The sequence below is a fragment of the Schistocerca cancellata genome, chromosome 1, assembly GCF_023864275.1.
Source record: "Schistocerca cancellata isolate TAMUIC-IGC-003103 chromosome 1, iqSchCanc2.1, whole genome shotgun sequence".
Lineage (NCBI taxonomy): Eukaryota > Metazoa > Arthropoda > Insecta > Orthoptera > Acrididae > Schistocerca > Schistocerca cancellata.
Genome location: NC_064626.1, coordinates 419,389,273 through 419,414,753, shown reverse-complemented (window position 1 = coordinate 419,414,753; position 25,481 = coordinate 419,389,273). Strand labels below are relative to the sequence as shown.

Sequence of the window (25,481 nt, the reverse complement as noted above, 5' to 3'; positions counted from 1 at the left end):
GCAAGTCTGAAAACCCGGGAACACATCACCAAATGGGGTTGGACATCACTGAATCATCCACCCTACATTCCAGACCTGGCACCCGTGGACTTCCATCTCTTTGGACTGCTTAAAGATTCTCTATGGGGAAGATGACAAGAGAGTCATGCAATGAAAACATGGCTGTTCCTACAGGACAAGAGCTTTTACCAGCAAGGGATACATGCTCTTCCACAATGTTGGTGCACGGCCATAGAATGTGATGGAGACTACGCAGAAGAATAGAACATGGACATGACCTCTTGATGTATATTTACACCAGATTCTGACTCTTAACAATAAAGATGTTCTGAGAAAAATATGTGGGGCATTACTTATTGAACGACTCTCGTATATTAATTGAAGTTGCAATGACAGCATTCCACTTTGAAAATCTATTCATCTGGTTGTCTGTCTGCAGGCATGAACTAATTTGATTTCACAATATGGAGTAAATGATTTGTTTCATGTTCTGACACACCTTTCACCTAGTGCAACTGCACTGTGGCACGTATTATGAATCGAAGTGCGAAGAAATGCTCGATCCACTGATATGTATCATTATTCTGTATGTTTTATAGTTTTTAACAGTTTTCTTTCAACCCTGGAGCTACTTAATGGACAACCCTGTACTTCTGCAGTTGCTTTGTTGTTATCATGTTGTAATCAAGCTGTGTGCTGTAACAATAGAATATTACACTCTTCAAATCTTCATTACATTAACAGCAGGCAGTAAGAAAAGGTTGAGTGTGTGCAAGGGAGCAGTGATAAGCTGGATGTGTGTGAGCATGTGTAATCATTACATTGTCTTTAGTTCAGTTTACATACATTAATGGTAGTACTTGATCTGTAGACAAAGTAGTATAAGATGATTAACTTAGTTTTCAAATAACTGAAGTGGATTTTAAAGTATTATTGGAATATGAGAAAATGACTGAGGTGCAGATGACATGGGACACAGTTTGATGATGTTATAATAGATAAAATAAAACTTCTGAATCAGATTAAACTATGTACACTCTATAGAAATGACTGAAAACAAGAAAAATGGACAAAATAATGAAGCAAGTCTGGACACTATGTTACTATTTTTCATACAGTTGCCAGAGGAATCCGTACAACCAGCTTAGTGTGAGGTGAGCACAATTGTATCAAATTTAAAAACAACTGATGAAGGCTTTACACTCATAGTTCCTATTATGATATTAATGAAAATGACCCAAAAATATGCATCCAATTTTGTAAGTGACATGTAGACCTACATGACAGCATTACAATGAGTATTACCATTTGGTCTGATAAGGCAACTTCTAAATTGAACTAGTGCTATATCAGTGTACTGATATAACTGTTTTCAACTTTTAAACTGAATGAGTCTTTTGGAAGACAAAGCTTGATGATGTGCAACTAATGAAAATCCTTACATTGGGATAAAAAAAATCTTTCAGAATCATATACTGAGTGTTGCCAGAGGAAGAGTGAGGACGTTAATTTATAAGTAAGTGTGACTGTAAATTATTTTGAGCTGCATCCTCGGAAGGCACGGTATTAGCTATTCACTAACTGTGCAGCTGAAAATTGCTTTTGCAGTAGGATGGTAAATACCACTTTACCATTAGGATAAGCATATATAATTTGAGGTGGATGGGCCAATGTGGAATTGTGTGTTCAAACAAGTCTACAGATTAACACAGACATTTTTACTAAAATATTTGTGAGATATCCTGAAGAAGGCCATTTGCTTCAAAGCCACTGACTCTGCAACACTTTAGAAATGTCATTGTAACAGCATGTGAATCTATTCCTATATAAAAAAAGTTAACCACTGCTTGTCATTCTGCTTTGTAGTGTTGTATATGGTACGTAGCTGTAGACATTAGTTTATTTCACCATTTGTAATGACACTTGTTTTTCAACCTTTGCAATTCTAAAGATTTACAAAAACAATTAACATTAACCTGGGACATACAGTATACATGAAATTAGGAGTTGTCATCTGCAGAAACCATGAGGGATGGAGTTCATAGCCAATACTGAGCAGGATGTTGTTAAAGCTAAGCAAAATTCATGTTAATTTCTTTCACATGTTGATTGGTGAGCAGCAAAACAGGGTGAAGAGTGACATGCACACATGAAGCTCGAAGGCAGGTTGTCACAGGATGATTGATTTATGTCCTTAAATTATACATGTACTATTTGTAAATATTTTTTTTTTTGTCACTGCTTATAACTCACTTGAATGAAATGTGCTTCTGAGAAGACAATGGTGCATGGCTGAATTACTGTAAATGCACTGTATACAAAGCATATTGGGCCCTTCTCCTGCTATACTTCTTCTTTTGAGAGGGGAAAATTCATTTGGTGCTGTACTTGTTATTTGTCTTCAATGCATAAATACCTCTGTTTCTGGAATTTGGATGTGCAACATGTTCATGTGGTGCCTTTGTAGTCTGGCAACGCACAGTAAATGTTTAACTGTCACCTGTTTCAGCTTATCATCAAACATACAGTAGTGAATATTATATAAATATGCATTAATCATATGTTGTTTCTTCTGATCTCATTGTACTATCTGTTTTGTTTTTCACAACTATATCTGAAATTTTGCATCACAAATCAATTTTCCAGTACTATAGAAACAAACTGTTTAATACAAAAAGGCTGTGAATGCTCTTTTTGTTGAGTAAGTAATAGCAATTTCATAGAAGTCATCTTCTACTCATTCTGAAATCTGGTTACATGCTTATACAGTACATTATGTTTTATGCTCCATGACTGTGAGTTTCCAATGACTGAGTACTTTGTCATTGTAAAATGACTGGCATTCTAAACATTGTCATGAAGTTATTCCAGGATCACATACAAGGGTGTTCACTAAGGTCTTAATTCTTGAAGTAAGAAAGAATTGCAAAAGAAGATTTTCATATCCTACACAAGGTATTAAATTCTCTGCATGTGTGCAGTGTGAACTAACTTGTTGTTTAAAACATTATTCTTAGCTTCTTTGAATAAATATTGTTAAATATATACACAATTTGGTTACCTTATATCTGGTATTTCCTAAAATATTTTTGATTTTGGTTTTTGTGATGTGTTAATGAAGTTGGCTTATACGAGAAATCGGTGTTTTGTGCAGTCATGTGTCAACAGAAAATAGCATTTTGGTTCTCATTATAAACTAAACGATCTTCGAAGTGCATTTTGTTTCACTACTGAAAACACTTATTATTTTTCATATTTTGCTTTTCCACCAATAAATATCCCTGGAGTAGGTACTGACCAAGCTAAATCAACTTCATTGTATCATTTACATAAATAAAAATCGCAATCCAAATTTTCTTGGTGCTAAGAACAAAAATGTCATTTCCTGTTGACAAGAGGCACTGAATCTGGTAGAGAAGCAGGTTACTCCCAACCAACTGCAACAAACTGACAAGTGCCGGTGACTCAGGAATGCAGAATATGGGGTTACAAAGAGTAAAAAATCTTGCAACAGAAGAAGTAGTCTCATTCTGTTACTGAAGGTTTTCTGTGACCTGTTAGCAAATTTTGTCAGGGTTATTTGTATTTGTCATTGCCCATTGATGGTGGCTGTCTGCTGACTGACTTTCTCCATTCATTGGCACAATTTGTGGCACTATTTGTGGAAAACTCTACTGTTGGAAATCTCCACAGCCTGAGTAAAATTGATGTTGGAGTTGGCTGGTAGTGTGATTAGTCATCTGATGTGTAGTGCTCTGAGATACCACTGTCTACCAGCACTTGTATGCCTCAGGCATTATAGCATAACTCGTCTTCACAAAATAGCAGGATCCATTACCAAACAACACAATGAGATGGGGCACCACAGCATTGAGTACCCTGAGTCAGACAATAAGTTCTGTTAGCTGATGTGCTTCCTTTTCACTGGCCACAGGCAGCACAGTGACACACTCTGATGGTAAGAGGCTGGAAGCTCTGTACCATGACATGCAACTGTTTTGAAAGACTCACAAGGATCAGTTATTTTGTAGCTAAACTCTCAATCAGTCCAAACATTCAGAGACACATCTCTCATAAGTTGATCACCATATTTAATTTTAAAAAATGTATTTGGTTTCCTATAGGCGTTTGTAATTCACACAGTTGGGTACTAATTCAATAATTTTGATCATTGATGGTTATGAATTAAAAAAAGAAGGCAATATCAAAAAAGCATTCAGAAAATCACAGAAACGCCATCTGAACGATCTTAGGAGATACATTAGCCTTATTTATATACAACTAAGGTCCTGACATATGAAAGAACTAAACTTTCAAAGGACATGATATGGAATGATGAAGCACTTTAACATTTGTGTTATACCAGTAGAGTGATGCTTCATCATATCTCTAGGAAATATTGTATTGCTTGACTTTATTATTAAAAAGTAATGATATATTGTAGTTTGTGAGGCACAGTTGCATTTGTTTATTTACTGAAGCACTACACAGTTGAAGGTTAACTATAGCACTAGCTTGCCATATTTTACAAAGAGGCTTGAATTTGCATGTCCAAGATAAAAGAAATTTGTAACAGTATTCCAGAATGAAATTTTCACTCTGCAGCAGAGTGTGCACTGACATTAAACTTCCTGCCAGATTAAAAATGTGTGCCAGACCGAGACTCGAACTTGGGACCTGAGTTGGGGTCTTGGTCCAGCTCACAGTTTTAATCTACGAGGAAGTTTTGTAACAGTATTAATAACAACAACTGACAGAAAGATGCAATGGCAATGAATCATTCTCGTAGCAGTAGACCATTTGACATGTAGATGTTTTGACCTCATAAGGCTATGTTTTTAGTAAATATATAAATGTTTTCCTTCACAATATGTATAAAATAAGATGGTTTGATGATCATCATTAGATAGAAGTTGCAAATTATCACTAGACAGAAGAGTTCATTTGATGCACAAACAGATCTTCACTGCTCAACACTTGCAACAATCCAGCTTTGATAAAGAAACAACTTGACCATACCATATAAGGAAGCTTCTCAACTTATCAGGTATTAACTGCAGCATACAACTGAAGAACAAAGTCTTTTTAAAGTGTTCAAAGGTGGTATGTGGAGCAAACTGCACCATTATATTATGTTCACTGACTTATAATGGCCATTCGAATTTGAGAGTGTTGTTGCTGGTAATATCCTCCATAGGTTCCTTCACCTGCAGACACTGCAACAATATATGTTTGGAAAACATTAGAATAAGCTATATTACTAATAACAATTCTAAAACAATTTTTATTGCTGTTTCAATCTACTGTAATGTAATAACATACAGGGTGTCTCCTAAATGTTCTCTCTCTTTGACTAACACTTTTTCTGTTTGTAGATGTATAATTAACATGAAACTATGCTGCGACTAAGCCCTGTGCTAAATAGATCTGCAGTGAAAACTGGAAAATGCAAAAGAGCCATGGAATCGCAATCACTTTCAGGAGAACTTAACAAGAAGCCCCCTCCCCTCCTCCTCACTCACACACCACAACACATATTACTTAATTGTACACTGAAGAAATTGGAAGCCTATGAGAGATCCGTGAACTACCTTCTGTAAGACACCATGGCCATTTACCACTGCTACAAGAGATAACTGTTGGATACTTACCTCCAAGCACCAATGTAAAATTCACAGAGGGTTGCAGGTCAGAAAAATTTAAACATATCCACTGGATTTGAAACGGATATTGGGAAACTTCCATACCAATGTTGATTCACATTCTCAATAAACATAACTCTGATAACGATACTGCACTGAATTTTTGACTATACTATTTGGAAAGAAAATCTGAGAGAAACATAGCATTTCCACACAAAATCGCTTGTAGCTATACGTAAGTCAAACAGCATAATTAATCAATACTGGCCCACTCAAAATTTGCATATTTTTGTGGAGTGTCACATGAAATTACCAAGTGCTAGTGTGGGATAATGGCACTAAGTCCCTGGACAATTCATTTTTTACAGCACTGTCAAAAGTATGACTTTGTCGAACTTTACGCAAAAATCTGTGTGGCCACCAAAGCATGAAATGTTTGGCAGTGGAGGGATTTACATAAAAGTGTCAATATTGTAATGAGATTGGTTGAGGTCAGCAACCGACGTACAAAATTTTCAAAATTACATGTATTCTACTTCAATCCCTTTATTATCAAAAATCGTCATATCTTTCAGCAGCAATGCTGTCATATTTTGGTGGTTGCATGTTGTTAACGTATTATACATTGAAGAACTTTGTATCACTAAGAATAATGTACTAGCAATGTACTGGCATCTGAGAGTGGCTGGAATGTGTCATGTCAAACAGTTTTTGAGAATTGGGAGGACTCAAGCAGAAAAATGCATGTAGTTTTGTAAATAAAAAAGAGATTTGTATCTTGCAATATTGTGCACTTCTTCACCACCAGGCCTAAGGGCCTATCTGGATACAATATAGTACACTGCCAAAGAAACTGATTGGACAAAAAGGTTTTGCTAATACTCCTTACACTCATCTTACTTATCATACATAAGGTCCATCCCAAATACTGAATGACAACACCTTGCAGTTCTTAATCAAATAATTTATTCTAATTATTTTTCCAGTATTCAGTGTTGTCAGTTCCAACTGGACAATGATGGTAACAGTATGTATCCTTACAAACAAGCACAGTGGAATAGAGTTGTTCTCTTTAATTTGAACAAATTGCTATGTGTGTGCATTAATGAATAGGGTTACTCAATGTGTGTGTACATTTTTTGAGACACCATATATTAATGTTTGAGTTACGCAGAAAAATTCCAGGTGATACTCTATTGAAAGATGCTATACCTAAATTTAAAAAATAAGGCTAAACAGTATAGTCTTATTTAGGATGGTCTGAGCATAGCAATACATTGTTGGTTCATTGTTTCTAATGCATAACACTAGAGTCATGAATGAGGTCACTGGGATGTATCTGCTAGGAAGCTCTTGCTAGCCTTCAAGACTGATGTTTTACCAAGTTGCTGAAAGCTACTCCTCTCGTGTGCTGTGGGGCTACCTGGCATGAGTCACAAGTAGGGGCCTTCTCCAGTTCTTTTCATATTCAAGTACAGTGCACGCACTTTTTCTGTAGCTCTGGTTTACATAGTGATCAATCGGTAAAAATTTGAAGATTTTGGGCTGGTACAGATTTTTTTCACCAACTTTTGTGAACAGATAGTACAATGGTGCAGTATCGGCCTTGATGGATATTGTGTTTTGTTTTGTTGTACTATGCTCAAAGTGTTTGTGGTAGAAAGGATGACAAAGCAGTTCCTGCTCCACTGTGCGCAGAGGCTATCACTTCTAGTCAGAAGAGACAGCCTACAATTCGTAGCTAGAGCATGTAAGAAAATTTTGCACTGCAGGAACTAAGCGAAGTTTACCCTGTTTTAACTGCTCTTGTCCATGAATCAGTCCATGTGGGGTGGGGGGAAGAAAGGGGCAGAACTTCTTTCTTTGTTCCTCAACCAGCCGTATAAAGACTCAAGAAAAAATGCGTGCATTGTAAAAGCTTCCTTACCCATAACTGCGCTGTTGATGAGAGAAAATGTTCACAAAGGACAGTGACAACAAAGACAATCATGACAAGACTTGAGACAGGAACAGAAGTGGATGTATCATATGCATCAACCAAGTACGTCACTAGGGTGCTGATTGTGACGTTAATAATATAATGAATGAGTTGAAATGTGGACTCTGTTTCATTGCTTGTGTAAATAAGTATATTAAACAAAACAGAAATGTACATTCGTATTTAGTTCACCGGTTTCTTGTGTACTTGGTTACAGGCAGGTAGTTTCATGTTAGAAACACTGGCATCGACTGATATGGCAACTACATACAGCAAAGACCTAGACTACAACACTAACACACAGGTGCAAAGTGGACTGGATGCAGACAACGGACATGCTGGACGACAACTGATACAGGACATCAGAACATACAGTAATCATTGGTTTCGCACACCGCCAACAAAAGAAACTGCATGTCTATATGCAAAAACAAAATTTTGTAATCAGAAAGTTAGTGGACCATCCTTTTCCACTGAAGTTTTACATGTCTTTTGTATGAAGATTTACAAATTACTACGTCTATAGTGGCGAAAGTCAGTGTCAATTACCCTTGCCTCTTAATGGCCAATCTACATCAACATCAACATATATACTCCGTTAGCCACCAAGCGGTGTGTGGCGGAGGGCACAATTCGCGCCAAAGTCATATCCCCCCCCCCCCCTCTGTTCCTTCTGTTCCTCTCGCGGATCGCGCGAGGGAAAAACGAATGTCTGAACGCCTCAGTACGAGCTCTAATTTCCCTTATCTTTGAATGGTGATCATTGCGCGATTTGAAAGTTGGTGGTAATAAAATATGCTCTACATCCTCGGGGAATTTAGTGAGCAGCTCCTTCCGTTTAGCACGTTGTCTATCTACAAGTGTGTCCCACTTCAAACTTTCTACGAGATTTGTAACGCTCTCGTGATGGCTAAATGTACCAATCACGAATCTTGCCGCTCTTCTTTGGACCTTCTCAATCTCTTGAATCAGATCCAACTGGTAAGGGTCCCATACAGACGAACAATACTCTAAGACTGGACGAACTAACGTATTGTAATCAATTTCCTCTGTTGGAGCATCGCTTCAGGATTCTACCAATAAACCGCAATCTAGAGTTCGCCTTGCCCGAGTTCGCCTTGCCCGTTACTTGTGTACTCTGATCATTCCATTTGAGACCATTTCGAATAGTCACACCCAGATACTTGACGGATGTTACCGCTTCCAAAGACAGGGCATTTATTTTGTACTCGTACATTAATCGGGATTTTCTCCTTGTTATACGCAGTAGATCACACTTACTAATATTGAGAGATAATGCCAGTCATTACACCACGCATTTATTTTCTGCAAATCCTCATTGATTTGTTCACAACTTTCGTGTGATACTACTTTCCTGTAGACTACAGCATCATCGACAAACAGTCTAATGCCGTTGTCAATACCATCAACCAGATCGTTTATATAAATTGTAAAAATCAGTGGACCTATTACGCTGCCCTGGAGCACATCTGAAGTTACGCTTGTTTCAGTTGAAGTCACCCCATTCAGGACGACATACTGCTCTCTGTCTGTTAGAAAACTTTCTATACAACCGCATATGACATCAAAAATGGCTCTGAGCACTATGGGACTCAACATCTGAGGTCATAAGTCCCCTATAACTTAGAACTACTTAAACCTAACTAACCTAAGGACACCACACACACCCATGCCCGAGGCAGGATTCGAACCTGCGACCGCAGCAGTCCCGCGGTTCCGGACTGCAGCACCAGAACCGCTAGACCACCGCGGCCGGCCATATGACATCGGATAGATAGTAAGCGCGCACTTTTTGGAGCAAATGGCAGTGCGGAACTGAGTCGAACGCCTTTCGAAAGTCGAGAAATATGGCATCAACCTTGGAGCCGGTATCTAGAGCCTGTTGTATATCATGCACAAAGAGGGCCAGCTGTGTCACGCAAGACCACTGTTTCCTAAAACCGTGCTGGTTGCTGCAGATGAGCTTCTCAGAGTCTAGAAGGGTCATTATGTCTGAACACAAAATATGTTCCATGATTCTACAACAAATCGATGTCAGTGAAATTGGCCGGTAATTATGTGCATCCGATTTTCTATCCTTTTTATAGGCTGCTATGACCTGGGGCTTCTTAGGGTCCCTTGGAACTTTCCGCTGTTTCAATGATCTCTGATGGATGATGGATAAGAATGGTGTTATATTTGTAGCATAGTCATCATATAATCTTACCTTCTGGGCCAGATGCCTTCCTGGCGTCTAAGGATCTCAACTGTTTTACAATCCCAGATTCACTAAACACTATGTCAGCCATCCTTGCGTTTGTTCGATAATTGAAAGGGGGAATGGCCCTGCAGTCCTCTACCGTAAACGAGTTTTTGTAAGCTAGGTTTAGAATTTTGGCCTTCTGTTTATCATCATCCGTTACATTACCCGTACTGTCAGCAGGAGAAGGTACTGAATTATTGGTAGCGTTCATAGATTTTACGTACGACCAAAATTTTTTGGGATTATTTTTAGAAACTGCAGATAAAATATTGCTTTCAAATTCGTTAAAAGAATCTCTCATTGACCTTTTGACAGCTGCTTTCATTTTGCATAATTTCTGTTTGTCAGCGGGGCAGTGACTACGTTTAAAACGACTGGGCAAAATTCTCTGCTTTCTCAGCAACTTCCTAAAATGTTTGTTGTACCAAGGTGGATCCTTTCCCTCCCCTATTTTTGCTAGGCACATACTTCTCTAGCACTTGGTGGACAATACCTTTAAATTCCGACCAAAGATGCCACGATATCTTTGTGTCCCGCGGTGAATGCTTGGAGCTGACTATGAAAATGTTCATTAATAACACTTTTATTTTATTTTATTTTTTTGCAACTCCCACTGACGTAGAAGCCACAATGACATTATGGTCGCTAATATCTTCTTCAAGATTAACTTCCTCAAAAAGATCAGGTCTGTTTGTCGCCAAAATATCTAATATGTTCCCATCTCGAGTTGGTTTTCTAACCAATTGCTCAAGGTTGTATGTTGAGAGCGCTCCTAGAATAACTTCACACGAGTCTTTGCTTCTGCCCCCTGTGATAAACGTGTAATTTTCCCCGTCATTGGATGCCAGACTAAAGTCTCCACCTATAACTAATGGATGATTTGGATATTTATTTCCTATGTCCTCAAGAGTTTCCCCGAAACGTTCTACGACGTTTGTTGTAGATGCTGGTGGTCTATAAAAACATCCTAATACAATGGTCAATTCTTGTCTGATTGACGACTTTATCCAGACTGTTTCACAGTCCGACCCAATATCGATCTCGACTGCGTTTAAACAGCTTTTAACTGCAATGAACACACCACCTGCCATAGCATCAGTGCTATTCTTCCTAAAGATTGTCCAATCCGAGTTCAAAATTTCACTGTTATTTATGTCTGGTTTCAACCAGCTTTCGGTATCTAATCCAATATTGGCATTGATACTGTTTATTTCGGAGAGTAACTCGGGGATCTTGCTACAGACACTTCAACAATTGACTAACATGAGATTAAGCATATTTAAATCCTTTGGAATGACCTGTTTAGGCGAACTAACAATTTTTACAGTTGGCACACCCACATCAGTGTCATGAACTGCTAATTTTTCAGGCCAACGGTTTGTTTCACGTGGGGAGGAACCTAATCTAAAAAAAACCCCATGTGCACGCCACAAGTACTGTGCTACCCACGTAGCTGCTTCCTGTGTGTAGTGCACACCTGATATATCGAGGTGCGTCCTACAACCTTCCGCCCCATAGCGTAGGTCGAGGAATATACAACCATTTTCGTCACAGAGTCGACGTAACCTGTGGTTTAGATTCTCCACTCGACTCCAAACCAGAGGACCCCGGTTCACCCTGGGTACGATGCTGCAGATCGTCATCTTGGCTTCCACTCCTCGAGAGATGGAGGCCGCCTTCGTCAATTTAGCGAGCCGTCGAAAGGACCCAAGGATTTCCTCGGAACCCCGACGACAGGCATTGTTGGTGCCAACATGTGCAACAGTCGGTAGCTGTCGCACCCCGCATGCTCGAAAGCCTCAGGAAGAGCCTCTTCCACATCCCATACAAGGCCCCCCGGCAAGCACAGCGAGTGAACGTTGGACTTCTTCCACGCCCTAGCCGCTGTATTCCTGAGGAGCTCCGTGACCCGCCTAACACGCCAATGACAATAATAACCAGCATCCCCTCTGTAATGATCTCTACACCTACGGACTTCAAACATGAAACCTATTATTTCTTCCATTTCTAGGGTTGACTAAGGGCAAGCGATATACTAAAATCAGATTGCTATAACATGTGGTTTTCCCAATGATTGTTTCGTCATTTGGATCTTCTGGGTGACTAGGACGCAGTTCCGCTTCTATTCCCGCAACTACTCGACATTTCGAACCGCCTGTTGAGACCTCCTTCAAGAGTGTTCTGTGGTCGGTGGAAGCTACCAACTGTGAAAATACAGTCTCATTTACAGATCACAGATGCTAATGTTGTGTTAGGGGCATTATTGAGTAAAAGTTCCCCATGCTCTCATTGTTATACCATAGATGTTGATCATACATGATAATGGCCAGTACTAGGTGGGGGAACATTTCAACATGCGCCGGAAACAAAACTGTTACTGTTGTTGTTGCCTAGTTGGTTTCCTGAGAGTTGTTTATATTGCCAACGTGCCACAGCCTGCTAGTTACTACTAGTCGTCTGTAGCCATCATCTCTGTCGAAATTGAACTCGTTCTGCTATTTATATCTGTTGTTGTGATTAGTACAGAAAACGCACTACGTACTTCTTAGTTAGATTGGGGTGCGAACTGACGCTGAAATATATCAATGGGTATCGTGCGCGTTGAGTGTCAGACCATCTGTGAAAACATCTTAGAAACAGGAGACCTCACTGATAGCGCTGGCAGGGATCGAGATTTGTTTCATAAGAATGATAATGACGTGTTCGCTGCTCCCCGCAAATGGCTGATTTAATTATTATTGAATTATTTACTACAAAAACAAGCTTATTACCTTCCCCCAGCAACTCACGCTGTAATGGAGCGATTGCTTTGTGAGGAATGGTGTGTAATCCTACCAACGACTACACTTCAAAGTGACACAGATGTAGAACGCTATTTTTCAAGATGGCCACCAAGTCTGCGATCCACTTCCTCGATAGCCAGGGCATTGTTGTCTGTGGTCGACGTCGATGACCTTCTTTCCCAGTCAGCGTCAGCCACGTCTGCGTAGACTTAGTCAAATTGTTGGCACAATTCGCCGTGGATGGCGCGACATTACGTTTGGTCGATATATCGCCAGGATTTCACGGTGAATATGAATGCAATTCAGACGATTTACCCATAAGAATCGTACTGTACCCCATACTCCAACTTTGGAATATGTTCCTACTTGCTAACCATTTCACTCTCACACTGTGATGCAGCTGTTATCTTCACCACAGCAGAGCTGTCTCCGCAGGAAACCCAGAACATGTGCTCTCTTCTTACAATGCGCCGCAGTTGTGCAGTGGTCATAGCGTGGGATGACATATGTAACTCACTTTTTGAAGTTCTCTCGTAACTGCAGTCTGGTTCCCGTACAAGTTATAGGTAACCTTTCGCTACCTGTATTTTATCCCTGCTACCTTTAAAATTTCAAAGATTGTAGTTCAGACAACAGTGTCAAAAGTTTTCTCTAAATCTACAAAAGCTGTAGATGTAGATTTGCCTTTCTCCTGTGTATCTTCTAAGACAGGGCTTCCCAATCTTTGTAGCTGGTGGACCCCTTCTTAAGTCGAAAATCCATGGCGGACCCCTAGTCTGTTCCCAATGACCCCCCCCCCCCCCCCGAAGTATCAATAGTCTTTGGTTAGAGATGAATGAAAACAACTTGAAGGTCAAAAATCGACTTATGAAATAGGTAGTGTACTGACGAAGCAAGTTTAACATTTAATGATGTCTGGGCCGCATACGTGCCAGCGAGTGCTGCGATTGGTCGACAAAGCTCGCTCCGCGCAAGCGTAAAAGGTTTCAGCGCATCTACCGCCGTGAGCCGGCGCACAAACGACCCCCGTATTAAAGCGAAACAGTCGATCAGAGAAGCCGCATTCTCCGGCACTAAGCTGTGTACGCGGTCTCACTTAGGAACCGCAAAGGCTGCTTGGGAATACGACCTGAAGTACACATTTTTTTCACACGAAAAAAAGTGATGAATTTGATTTTCACAATTTTATTCAATAATTTTACTCACTATTTTACACGATTTGGTGAAGGGTGGCTGCGGACCCCCTAGAAAGAGCCGGCGGACCCCTAAGGGGTCCGCGGACCACACGTTGGGAAGCCCTGTTCTAAGATAAGTCGTAGTGCCAAGTTCCCACATTTCTCCAGAACCCGAACTAACCTTCCCCGAGGTCAGCTTTTACCTATCGTTCGATTCTTTTGTAAAATTTTCAATAAATATTTATATTTCGATGGTATCCACACCTGTTAGCATTTGCCTTATTTCAGTCTGCAATTATTTTATTCATCTTAGGTCTCCCTTTTCACGGATACTGTAAACGCTCGCTAAACTTAATCTACTTCAGTGACATTGGATTGAGAAATTTCTAAAGCCACATACACTGCTGTACAAAACTTAAGGACGAAAGTAACTTTCACATGACTTATCACTGTCAAATAAAATAGCTCAATGAAAATTGGACCATAAATAGAAATAAATGCTGCAAATATAATACAGAAGGTAACTGAAAGAAATACGTTATGAGATGAACAGGAATGACACTTTTATCAGAAGATAATAATTCGTGATGGTCGCCTGGACATAACAAATGGCGGAACACGATTCTTACCAAAGAGTGTAATCACACGCCGTGCTCTGCAACGTGCTCCTGTGTTGGCCACAAGGTTGGTGAGAGATTCTGTGGTAAAGTGTTCCATTCCTCCAGTGGTGCGGTTGACAACTTCCGAATGGTCACTGGTACACATGGACGTGTTGTTATACTTCTCCCCAGAGCATCCGACATGCTCTCGATGAAATGCTAGTCGGAGGAGCGTGCAGACCAGTCCATTCACCGAATATCTTCTTGTTCCAGGAGCTCCACCACCTGCGCTGCTCGATGTGGTAGCGCATCGTCGTATATGAAAATGAAGTTAGGGTCGAATGCACCCCTGGAAACACGTACGTGGGGAAGGAGTACAGAGTCACAACGACGTTGACTGGAGACTCTATCGTGTTCAAAAATTTGGAGGTCGGTATGCCGATGAAACATTAATGTTTCCACACACCATAACAAATGGACCACCAAAACGAACTTGTTCAACTGTGCTGGACGAACCTACATGTGATGAGAAGTGGGAACACAAAATACACCCATAAATATTGTTGAATATGTGTTATGGTGCGAGGAGGCATAATGTTGCTTGGGCTTATTGACCTCCACATTTTTGAAAACGGTACACACACTGATAAAAGTTATTGTGACACTGTACTCCTTTCCCATGTGCGTCTTTTCAGGGATTCATTCGGGTTCAAAAATGGCTCTGAGCGCAATGGGACTTAACAGCTGTGGTCATCAGTCCCCTAGAACTTAGAACTACTTAAACCTAACCAACCTAAGGACGTCACACACATCCATGCCCGAGGCAGGATTCGAACCTGCGACCGTAGCGGTCGCGTGGTTCCAGACTGAAGCGCCTAGAACCGCATGGCCACACCGGCCGGCGATGCATTCGGCCCTGACTTCATTCTAGTGGATGAAAATGCACGATCGCATTGTGTGGCACAGGTGGGGAAGCTCTCGGAACGAGGAAATATTCAGCAAATGGACTGACCTGCCCATTCCACAGACTTAAATCCCATCGAGCACATGTGGGATGTGTTGACGAGACGCATTCCAGCACGTCCATATGCATCAACGACCGTCCAGCAGGTGTAAATCACAGTGATTTTTGGACAACATGATTGTGGAGAGAAGCAGCGATTAGTATGATTAATCAATAATTCAAGTACAGTCTTAATCGCATTTATTATTGTTATAATACCACCAACCGGTTTCAACCCGACGAAGGGGTCATCTGCTGCGCGTTTACACCATTGGTCAACTGCTTTTATTCGAAGACAATAATTACACTGAAGTGACCACAATTTATGATGGTTCCCCGGACACTATAAGTGTCGAGACACGGTTCTTAATAGGGTGTGTGATCACCACGGATGGTAATGCGTGCTCTGCAACGTGGTCCTATGTTGGCCAGAAGGTTAGTAGGGCGTGTTTGTTAAAGCGCATTCCATTCCTTCATCAGTGTGATTTACCAATCATTCAAGAACAGTCTTAATCGCATTTATTATTGTTATAATATCGCCAACCGGTTTCAACCCGACGTAGGGGTCATCTCCTGGGCGTTTACACCATTGGTCGACTGCTGGTGGTGTCACTCCTGTCTACATAACGGCAGGAAACTAGATAGTGGAAACTAGATAGTTTCCTGCCGTTATGTAGACAGGAGTGACACCACCAGCAGTCGACCAATGGTGTCAACGCCCAGGAGATGACCCCTACGTCGGGTTGAAACCGGTTGGCATTGTTATAACAATAATAAATGCGATTAAGACTGTTCTTGAATGATTGGTAAATCACACTGATGAAGGAATGGAATGCGCTTCAACAAACACTCCTTACTAACCTTCTGGCCAAGATAGGACCACGTTGCAGAGCACGCATTACCATCTGTGGTGATCACACACCCTATTAAGAACCGTGTCTCGACGTTTATAGTATCCGGGGAACCATCATGAATTGTGGTCGCTTCAGTGTAATTATTGTCTTCGAATAAAAGAGTCATTTCTGTTCGGCTCCTTGCGTATTTCTTCCTGTTATGTTCTGTACTATACGGCCACAGTTCTATTTGTGTGTGGTCCAAGTTTTATGGAGCTATGTTACTTGGCAGTCACGCGTCATGAGAAAGTTACTTTCGTCCGTAAGTTTCGCACAGCAGCGTATTTAGTTTCACATACAGCCTGGCAGCTTCTACGGCAGGCGGTGCACGAGAGCCAAAACGTGACAGAACTCGCGAACAGTGGACGACACAGAAGGCATGCGCCTACTAACCGCTGGGCTCGCTAGAGGGGTCTAGAGGACGGCTGCGGCTACTTTGGGTTCTGGGAAGGGGTCGTCCGCCTCGTCGGGCAGGGACACGAGGCTGCCGAAGGGGTCCTTCCCGAGCGGGGGCAGGCTGCTGGAAGAGGAGCGCCTCGCCGCCGCGCCGGGTTCGGGCAGCGACGGACTGCGCCTCTCCAGCGACGGCCGCGGCGAGCCCAGGCGCTCCGGCTCTGTCTGCGTCCGCCGGAGGGCGCCGACGGCTCTGCGCACGCGCACACCCCACCAGTCACCACCCGCTGCTCTCAGCGACAGGCGCCTGCTCTGGCTCCAACAGCGATTTCATACAATACCGTGGATCTCTGCAATTGTTTCACTGAACGTCTGGATCTTGTAGGACGGCGTCGAACTGTCAAATTGTCAATAGCACCTCACGAAACTGCGTACCTCCTGCTGAAAGCGAATCTAGCGAGATTCCTCAAATAAATGTAACGGTTAGACCAACAGTAACGCGATATTTGGGAGTAGGCCTGATCTTGGATGAAATCGCTGATTTCATATATGAAGTAGACGAGATAGGCAGAAAAGGCACAAATGTGATGTACAAAATTGTAACAAGCACAGACAGGCGATTTCGACGACTTTGAGAACAATCAGAGCAAACGACTAATTTATATTAGCACCAGTTTCAGGATACGGTCTGAGCGTTTGGACTCACGGATCAGAGCTTATGAAGCCACCTGCGTTTGTGAGGGTTCAACAAGGAGTGCTACTGAGATTAACGTGCGCTTTGTACACTGCTCTGCAAAACTTAAGTATGAGGTACGTAAAGTAACATAACACGTTAACAGCTTGATGCAAATAAACGAAAATTCTGGAGTACATTGGCAGAGGTCTCCCAGTCTTGCATGGAAAGCTGGATGTCACATGGCCTGGTATCAGTGAGACTATAGCTCCAAATGTGGTTGGCCGTGCAACACGAGGCGGGTGAAGAAACGGGAAAAGACTGTGTGTCAATCAGCGATGATTTACGGAGCGCTCTGGTGGTGTTCTTCATTACACCAGGGTCCACAAACGACATTTGGATGACTTCACATGGGGAAGAATCATCGGGAAACTTGAAGGACGAATTGTGACAAGTGTAGCCCAGGAGTTTAGTATTGCTCGTAGCACGGTTTCACGCGAATGGGGTGCGCTCCGAACCACAGGCACTGCTGCCTGAAGAGAGAGGAGGTGGTGGTCGACCACGGTAACTACAGCAGCAAATGGCCGTTAACTGTGAAAGAGGCGAGAAAGGACCCACGTCAAACAGCGGGTGCAACTGCAACCTTTCGCATGTTAAACGATTTGGCAGCGGTAGTGTTCAGGACGGACAAGGACGATTCGGCGAGGCACGCACCCACACTCAGCGTGCTGCCATCGCGGCAAGACGACATTCTCTACAGACTTTCTACCGCGTCGGCGCACGTAACTACGGAAATGTGGGTCCTAAGAACGTTGCAGTGAATCGTGGAATCGATTATTTCAGTGGAAACGCTGCTGACTTGCTGTTCTACGGCCAAGGAATCTACCAGACAGTGGCTTTTGAGTGGAGTAGTTTGAGGGGAAATCTTCAAGTACCTTAATGAATATACATGAACAGAAGCGAACAGATTTCACTCACGAAATATGTAGTACCAAGTGTAATACTAGTAGTTGGCTAATTCGTTAAAGAGTTTTATGATGGTAGAAAGTAGTTTTTTTCCATTTAGATGTGATTCAGTGAAACACGAAAAAATTGTGACTGAAGGCATTACTCATACTTCCTGTGTATTTTTTTTTTGCTTATTTCTTTGTTCTAATATCAGTTCCTTTGTAATATTAGCATTTTTCTACGAGTCTTGTATGTATTAGGTATACATGGTTAATACAGGTGTTGAATAAAAATACAGAAACACCGCGAGAAATGCACGCTTGAATATAAATCCAAATACAAGCCAAGCCTGCTGGTTGCGCTGTTGCATTTGATCACAACGTCTCTTGTGCAGTGTCCTCAATATGTTGCAAGTGTCAGTCGTGGTCAGAATAGCGATCTGTGTAGTTGTGAGAAAATTATGTTGGAGCTAAGTGAATTAGAATGTGCGCAAATTGTTGGTGCTCGTATGGTGGGTTCTTCCGATGGGTAGCTGAAGTGTTTGATGCTCCAAGAGTCACCTTATCGAAGATTTATACCTTAGACAGCGAAAGTGGGAAAACATCGTCCACTAACTACAACAGGAGGAAACTGTGTTTTGAGTGATCGTGACAGACGGCCCATTGCAGAGGATTGTGACGAAAAATAAGAGGACTACAGCTGCAAAAAATCACTGCAGATTTAAGTGTCGCAGTCGCGAACGCTGTCAGCGCCAAAACAAAACGAAGAGAGCTCTAGAAGCAGGTAATTACAGGGCGGGCTGGAATACCAGAAACACTTATCAGTGATGCAAATGCCTGTAATAGGAAAACGTGGTGCAGAAGCCATAAAACTTGGACTATTGACCAATGGAAGAATGTCATTTGGTGTAATGACTCTTGTTTCACACTGTTTTCAACTTCTGGTCGAGTTTACGTCTCAAGAGTGAAACATGGCAGGGGTTCGTTCATGATTTCGGCAGCCATATCGTGGCATTCTGTGGGTCCTATGGTTACTCTACAATGTCGCATTACCTCAAGGATTCCATGACCATGCTGGCTGATCAAATCCAACCCGTGGCACAGTGTTTGTTCCTGAATGGCGATGCTTTTTTCAGAGACGACTGGGCGCCTGTTCGCTCAGGACTGTTTTTGTGAGCACGAGGATGAACTGTCGCATGTCCCCTGGCCGTCGCCGTCAGCAGATCTCAAGATTATTGAACTTTTCTGGTCTACTTTGGAAAGAATGATGCACCATCGATATCTACCACTATCGTCACTGTAGGAAGGATCATGTAAGGGTCCCCTGAAAATCATACAGGACCTGTATTTATCCATTTTGTTACAACTGGAAGCTGTTTTGAATGCTAACCGTTTTCCTACACTGTATTAGGCACGGTAATGTGCTGTGTTTTTAGTGTTATCGTATGTTTTTCCACCTCCTGCTTATACGAGGAGCGTTTGAAAAGTCTGTGCAAAGTCCGAGAGATGGCACCACCGGCGCGTATCGAGGTCATGTTTAATTAGTAGCATCTTTGGAAAGAACGCACATCAAGTTTCAGCCATATTGGTCTATTTATTTGTGTTTGGCATTCGTGTGAATCAAGGAAGTCGAGTGATTGTCAAAAAATTGACGAAAAAGAATTCCGTGTGGTGATTAAACATTTGCCCAAGAAATTCACAGTGCCGTAGACACTGGCGAGCAGATTGATGCCGTATTCCTGGACTTCAGGAAGGCATTTGATACGGTTCCGCACTTACGTTTAGTGAAAAAAATACGAGCTTACGGAATATCGGACCAGGTTTGTGATTGGATTCAGGATTTCCTAGAAGAAAGAACACAACATGTCATTCTTAACGGTTCAAAATCTGCAGATGTAGAGGTAATTTCGGGAGTACCGCAAGGAAGCGTGATAGGACCTTTATTGTTTACAATATACATAAATGACTTAGTTGACAACATCGGTAGCTCCGTGAGGCTATTTGCAGATGACACGGTTGTCTACAAGAAAGTAGCAACATCAGAAGACTCGTACGTACTCCAGGAAGACCTGCAGAGGATTAATGCATGGTGCGACAGCTGGCAGCTTTCCCTAAACGTAGATAAATGTAATATAATGCGCATACATAGGGGCAGAAATCCATTCCAGTACGATTATGCCATAGGTGGTAAATCATTGGAAGCGGTAACGACCGTAAAATACTTAGGAGTTACTATCCGGAGCGATCTGAAGTGGAATGATCACATAAAACAAATAGTGGGAAAAGCAGGCGCCAGGTTGAGATTCATAGGAAGAATTCTAAGAAAATGTGACTCATCGACGAAAGAAGTAGCTTAGAAAACGCTTGTTCGTCCGATTCTTGAGTATTGCTCATCAGTATGGGACCCTTACCAGGTTGGATTAATAGAAGAGATAGACATGATCCAGCGAAAAGCAGCGCGATTCGTCATGGGGACATTTAGTCAGCGCGAGAGCGTTACGGAGATGCTGAACAAGCTCCAGTGGCGGACACTTCAAGAAAGGCGTTACGCAATACGGAGAGGTTTATTATCGAAATTACGAGAGAGCACATTCCGGGAAGAGATGGGCAACATATTACTACCGCCCACATATATCTCGCGTAATGATCACAACGAAAAGATCCGAGAAATTAGAGCAAATACGGAGACTTACAAGCAGTCGTTCCTCCCACGCACAATTCGTGAATGGAACAGGGAAGGGGGGATCAGATAGTGGTACAATAAGTACCCTCCGCCACACACCGTAAGGTGGCTCGCGGAGTATAGATGTAGATGTAGATGTAGATGTACTTTATGAAAGGCAAAACGTCACAGGAGACTAAAGAGAAGCTTGATAAACATTACGGTGACTCTGCACCTTCGATTAGAACAGTTTATAAGTGGTTTCAAAATTTTCGGAGTGACCATATAGGTACAAGTGTTGCTGAACGTTCTACACGCCCTGTGGAGGGTACGACTCCAAAAATCATGACAGAAGAGTTAAGGTGCATGAGATTGCTAGTGCTGTCGGCATCTCGAATGAAAGGGTACATAATATTTTGCATAAACATTTGAACGTGAGGAAACTATCCGCAAGATGGGTTCCGCGATTTCTCACGCATGACCAAAAGCGGAATCGTGTGAAGTGTTGCAAGAATGGTTTGTAGCTGTTCAGGACGAATCCGCAGGACTTTAAACGTTGTTTCGTCACTGTCGATGGAACATGGATACGTTACTATACTCCTGAGACCAAACAACAATCTAAACAATGGGCTACCAAGGGAGAATTTGCACCAAAAGAGGCGAAGAACATTCCTTCGGCTGGAAAGGTTATGGCGACTGTCTTTTGGGATTCTCAAGGGATAATACTAATCGACTATCTGGAAAAGGGTAAAACTATAACAGGTGAATATTATTCATCGTTATTGGACCGTTTGAAAATCGAGCTGCAAGAAAACCGCCGGCGATTGGACCGCAAAAAAGTCCTTTTCCATCACGACAGTGCACCAGCGCACACCTCAGTAGTTGTGGTCGCAAAATTAATGGAAATCGGATTCCGACTCGTTTCACATCCCCCCTATTCTCCAGATTGGCTCCCTCAGACTATTATATGTCCCCCAATTTGAAGAAATGGCTGACAGGACAAAGATTTTACTTAAACGAGGAGGTGATTGCAGCAACTAATAGCTATTTTGCAGACTTGGACAATTTCTATTATTCAGAAGGGATCAACAAATTAGAACAGCGTTGGATAAAGTGTATAAGTCTAAAAGGATACTATGTCGAAAAATAAAAAAGGTTTACCCCACACACATAAGTAGTTTTTATTTTTGCACGGACTTTTCAAACGCCCCTCACACACTTCTTTATAATCCACAAAGATGAGTTGTATGGACTACATTAGCTTCCCAGATAATAGGTGATAATTGTGAAGAATGAATAAATGAATGTCATAAGACATCCACATCTAGCATCGGAAACTGAATATTGTGTAAGACAAATAAGATAAATGGAAAAGACTTGCGCAGAGAGTGAAATGAAACAGTAAGGTTAGTGCACCGGAAGAAACATTAGTCAACCATCCCACCCAGGAGACATTATGCTGGTACCATGTAACACACGCCTTGATAAAGGCCTCAGCACAGCTAGGAAGAGTATCGTACCCAACTGAAGCCACTCATAGAGCTGTGGGGATGTTGAGCACTACATTTTACCCACTGTTACAAATAATCGTAGACTTTTCTGTGCAATTAAAATGGGATGTTCAGTGGGCGAGCCAAGGTGCAATAGGGTGCCTGAGTGTTCGTGACTCATGATAATACACAGCACGCTCACTGTCAGCTAATGTCCAGTATCTGTGTTGTTTGACTCTTGGAAGAATGCAGCTTCACGTACCTCTTGTGTTCACTGTGCTTTTGCGAGGTACACGATTCCAATACGGATATTCGCCGGAAAACTGGTTGAGATGGACATGCATTAACTGACTGTGGCAATTCCTGGCGGATATGAAACCGTTGTTACTGGCAGGGCGTGGCAGTAGTCTACAGTCCCTGTTGGTTAGGTGCTTTTTACGATCACTGAGAGTGATACACTATTATTTGTAGACACGTTAGACAGTCGTCGTTGGTACATCAATAAATCAGGCAACTTCATCGATGATGTAGTCACGGGGATGTCCAGAGACGATCGCTCTTTTCTGCCATTCTGTCACGTTTCCACGTCGATCCATCGTACTGTGCTGATCCCATACAACCGACTGGTACATAAATACCGCGTCACTGCCATGGCCTGTTAGCAGTGTAGGTTAACTTGACCGCCCGGTTCAACTCTCCAAAGCGACTGGTGTGTTGTTTTAAGTGGTAGAGTAATACACCGACGGAAAAAAATCCCAGCGCCGAGAGGGAGTTGTGCAAGATAAACGAAAGCTGGTAGGCGTGTTTCTATATCTGAAAGATGACGTCTATTCAGATTTCGCGCAAATCGCATAAGAGTGGCGCTAGTAGCGCCACTATGAGAATACAAACCGAGTTTACTTTAAATAAACACTGTAAGTGTCATGAACGTTAGAAACCTTTGAGATTGGACGTGGTGAGTTGATGTAGGTCAAGAATGCCTTTAAGACGACTAAGGCGCCATTATCAACAGCTCACTGAGTTTGAATGAGGTCATGGAAAACTGCCACCTGAAGTTGGTTGTTCCTTCCGTGATACTGCAGAAAGACTTAGCAGGAATGTAGCCACAGTACGTAATTGCTGGCAGCCTTGGTCACGGGATGGTGCGGTCGAAAGACGACCGGGATCCAGACAGCCGCATGGCACTACCGAGAGGGGCCGCCGTCGTGTTCGGCCTATGGCTGTGGTACATCGTAATGCGTCTGCAACAGCAATTCGAGCAGCAGTTGGCACCACAGTGACACAACGAATTGTGTCACTTCAAGGACGTCCTGTAGCGTGCATTCCACTGACCCCTGTTTGCGACTTCAGTGGTGTTACGTGAGTGGTCACTGGAGCGCAGAGCGGGTGTCTGTTGTTTTATGATGAAAGCCGGTTCTGCCTCGGTGCCAGTGATGGCCACGTGTGGGTCCAGATGAGCGGTTGCAGCCGACCTGTCTACATGCTAGACACACTCGACCCACACCTGGAGTTATGGTCGAGGGCACAATTTCGTATGGCATCAGGAGCACACTCTTGGTTATACGTGAACCATCAACGCAGATTTTTACGTCACTGTGATGATTCGTTATGCTGCCATTAATGAATAGCATTCCAATACGATAACACTCGCACACAACCGCTGTTGTAACCGAATATGCTCTACAGAGTGTCGATATGTTGCCTTGGACTGCTCGATCACTAGATGTGTCTCCAGTCGAGCACGTATGGGACATCATCCGACGACAACTGCAGAGTCATCCACAATCAGCATTAACCTGTACGAGCATTGCGTGCATGTTTGTATTCAACATTCTGGCGGTTGTACAGGTTATTAATGTACCAGCATTTCACATTTGCAATGGCTTTTCTCGCACTTACATAAACCTGTGACCTTGCAATGGTAATCAATTAACTATGTTACCTACGCAAATGTATTCCCTTAATTTGTTTAGTCTATATTAATTATTTCTTCGTGCTGGGATTTTTTTCAGTATGTGTTTTTCATCTGCTGATATTATCTTCTGACAGATGAAAATTGAGTGTTGATTTTGGAGAAACGCTGGTATTCGACTGTCAGTAGAATCTGGAGAAACAACGTAGAGGTAAGGATGAATGAAACTTGTGTGTGCTGTCCATCTCCTTGGAATTTGGTGAACTGATAGACAGAAATACTACTCAGTTAATAAAGTTCTGCCGGAAGGGTGGAAACCTAACATCGGTTCCTAGTTTGGTAATGAACCATCCTGTCAGACTACAATTGTTTACCGGTGCTATATTCGAACTCAGAAATCTGTGTTTCTGTGGAGCTTGAAATAGTAGCAGAATGGTAACGACAAAGAGAAACTTTGTTTCGCCGAGAAGCTACCTTCGTGTTGTTTTGGTGCTGACAGGACTCGCTAATGTGACATTCAGTTGTGCAGCGACTCCTCAGCTACCGTCACAATCGTCTTCAAAGAGTTCGAGTGCCAGCCCAGTAAACAGTTTGAAGGTGCCAGGAATTAGGAATCCGTGCAAATTGTGAGGCAGATGTTCCTTGAATACCTTGTAGCACAGCGACACAATTTGCGGAGAATCCTAATTTCTGGCAGCTTGAAACTGTTTACTGGGCTGGTACTCGAACTCTTTGAAAACGATTGTGACGAAAAATAAGAGGACGGCAGCTGAAAAGTCTCTGCACAACTGAATATCACACTAGCGAGCCCTGTCAGCAAGAAAACAAAGTTTGTCGTTACCACTCTGCTACTATTTCAAGTTCTCTGTCGTCACATTCCGATGGAATGGATTCGTTGTTCTTTGCGTTCAGCCTTATGTGACATTTTGAAGTAAACTATGTTAATAACTACTGGGGAAGTTGCTTCTATTATCAGACAGACAGTATGATCTTATTGAAAGAAAAACAAATTATAACGTTTTTAACTGTGTCATCTCTGCGGTTGTGTGTCACACGAAGAAAGCGCGT

General features: G+C 42.2%; 1 protein-coding gene across 1 annotated transcript in view; it reads right to left on the bottom strand.

Annotated features, from left to right (window-relative positions):
• Positions 1–4,353: 4,353 nt before the first annotated feature.
• Positions 4,354–25,481, bottom strand: part of LOC126161568 (kinesin-like protein KIF12) — a 605,396-nt gene continuing 584,268 nt past the window's right edge. Inside the window, exon 18 of the mRNA XM_049917513.1 lies at positions 4,354–5,216. Coding sequence (XP_049773470.1) covers positions 5,204–5,216 — 13 coding nt within the window. The 3' untranslated portion in view covers positions 4,354–5,203. The remainder of the gene's footprint in view (positions 5,217–25,481) is intronic.